The 2,357-nt window shown below is 68.1% G+C and overlaps 1 protein-coding gene across 1 annotated transcript; it reads left to right on the top strand.

Annotated features, from left to right (window-relative positions):
* Nucleotides 1–71: 71 nt before the first annotated feature.
* MNEG_16360 (putative Protein MON2 like protein) lies at nt 72–1,773 on the top strand (the record flags this gene model as incomplete). The annotated part of the gene is made up of 3 exons (XM_014035170.1): nt 72–110; nt 565–1,025; nt 1,320–1,773. The coding sequence occupies 3 exons, from the start codon at nt 72–74 to the stop codon at nt 1,771–1,773; spliced, it is 954 nt and encodes a 317-aa protein (XP_013890624.1).
* Between the last annotated feature and the right edge of the window lie 584 nt (nt 1,774–2,357).

Genomic DNA, 2,357 nt, shown 5'->3' with positions numbered 1-2,357 from the left:
GGCGCGGGCGCGGGCGCGGGCGGAGGGGTTGGGGCGGGGCGCCGAGGGGGCAGGCGTCGCTGCTGCATCGCATGACGGACGTCCTGCTCAACAACCTGGGGCGGCTGCAGGTGGGCGGCTCAAGGCGCCTGGCCAAATCCCTCTGCCTTCGGCTGCGGCCGTCTTGTGGGGTTAGCGCCGCTGCCCTCCACCCTTTTGAGTACATCACATTCCCCCGTCATCTGCAGCCCGCTCACCCAGCTGCTCAGCCTCACCCGCAAACACCGCGGCGCCTAAATGCTGTCAAGCCCGCCGCCCGCGCTGCCGGCTCGTTGGCCCGTTGCGCCTTAAAACCCTCTGGGCTGGGCTCCCTACCAGTTGCACGACCTCTGCCACCGACCCCTTGGCTGGGCCGTGCATGTGCACTTCATGATGCATGGTCAATGCGCCAACCCCTTCATCTGTCAACCCCCAACAACCACGCCCACGTCGAGCACCCCGCCGCCCACCCGTCGCATCCTGACAGCGTCTCCAGCCGTCCCTTCTAGCATCAAGCTAACAACATCCAACCCTAAACCCTCGCAGGACCTGTGGGGCATCTTCCTGGCGCACATCGTGGAGCTGCTGCACAGCGGCGTCCCCCAAATCAGGGCCGCCGCCATCGACGCCCTCGACCGCCTCCTCACCGGCGCCCTCGGCCCCGCCGCCGCCGCCGCAGCCGCCCCTGCGGCCACCGCACCCGCTACCCCGCCCGCCGCGCGGGGCCCGTCGGGCGCCCAACCGGCCGCAGGCGCCGCGGCGGCGGCGCTGACGGCGGGCGGCATCGAGCACATGCTGTTGGTGGCTCTGGAGTCTGTGTACAAGGAGGAGCGCGAGCCCGACGTCCGGCAGGGCCTGCTGCGCGTGGCGCTGCACGTGCTGCAGCGCCACGGGGAGCACCTGAGCGCGGGGTGGGTGCCGCTGCTGAGGCTGCTGGAGGCGGTGCCCAGCTGGAACGACGCGGCGACGATCAGCACGGCCTTCCAGTCGGTGGAGTCGATATGCAGGTGCGGGCTCGGCGTGCATCCGTGTGTGCGCTGCTCTCTCTCTCTCTCTCTCTGTGTGTGTGTGTGTGTGTGTGTTATCTTTGCGCCCATGTTTACGACGTATTGGGGTGATTTGGGGGATGCCTAGTATTCTAGGTGGACAAGCAGCGACAGTGCTGCACCATGCAGCTTTGGCATGCATGCTCTGTCAGCACCAACCGCTGCCTGGCCCCTTTGGGTGCGCCCCTGCCCCCCTCTCCCGGCTTTCCTTAATTGAAACGCTTCTTGCCCTCCCCCTTCCCCCCTCAACCCCAGCGAGCTGCTGACCATCATGCCCAAGGAGCACATGCAGCGAGCCCTGGAAGTCCTCCTGCTGTTCGCCAAGCAGAGCGCCCTCATAAACGTGACCCTCACGGCCATAGGCATCCTATGGCACGTCACAGACACCCTCGGCCGCAGCCGTCCCTCCGACGCCGGGGACGCGGCCCGGCCGCTGGCGCCATCAGCGAGCTTTGGCGGCGGCGGCGGCGGCGGCGGCGGGCCGCTCGGGCTGGGCGTGCCGGGGCTGTCTGGGGCCGGGGCGGACGGCGGCGCCGGCCGCGGCGACGGGGGTGTGGCGGATCACAGCTGCCGCCACGACATGAGCGATGCGGAGGTTACGCAGCAGCTGCTGCGGGTGTTCACCCACCTGCGCCAGCTCAGCAGTGACGCGCGGCCAGAGGTGCGGGCCGCGCTGGGCGCCTGCACCGTCGCCGACGGCGTGCAGTAGGCGCGCGTCACGGAGAGGTTCAAACCATTGTTTGCAGAGACGCCTCTGCTCCCCCTCTTTCTGTCGTGCTTCATATTCAATTTCACGTGCACCCCAGCCGGCCACTCTACGCGTCTTATGCGACCTGTTCACAAGACCGCCTGCCCTCATGCCCCACAAACAGGCCCGCAACAGCGGCGTCCGCACGCTGTTCCTGTCCATCGGCGGCCAGGCGTCCCGCTTCGACGCCGCCGCCTGGAGGTACTGCCTGTGGGAGATACTGTTCCCCCTGGTGACGTACCTCCACATGATGGGTGACACCAGCAGCAGCCAGGAAGCTGCCGCGGTGGAGCTGGGGAAGGAGAAGGGGAAGAGCGTGATGATGCTTATGCACCACTCGCGCAACACGGCGCAGAAGCAGTGGTGGGCGGCGGCCCCTGCGACGGGGTCCAGCGGGCCGTGCCACCGCTTGCATGTTTCTTTCGCCCCTCTTCCTTGTGCGCGCGCTCGTGACACGCCTCCCTCCAACGCACACAGACACACATGTGCGTGCGTGCGCATGCATGCACCCCATACGCGCGTGCCTGCGCGCGCACACGTGCACA

The sequence above is a fragment of the Monoraphidium neglectum genome (assembly GCF_000611645.1).
Source record: "Monoraphidium neglectum strain SAG 48.87 unplaced genomic scaffold scaffold06283, whole genome shotgun sequence".
NCBI lineage: Eukaryota > Viridiplantae > Chlorophyta > Chlorophyceae > Sphaeropleales > Selenastraceae > Monoraphidium > Monoraphidium neglectum.
Note: the sequence above shows the minus strand (reverse complement) of the source record. Positions and strands in the feature narration are given on the sequence as shown.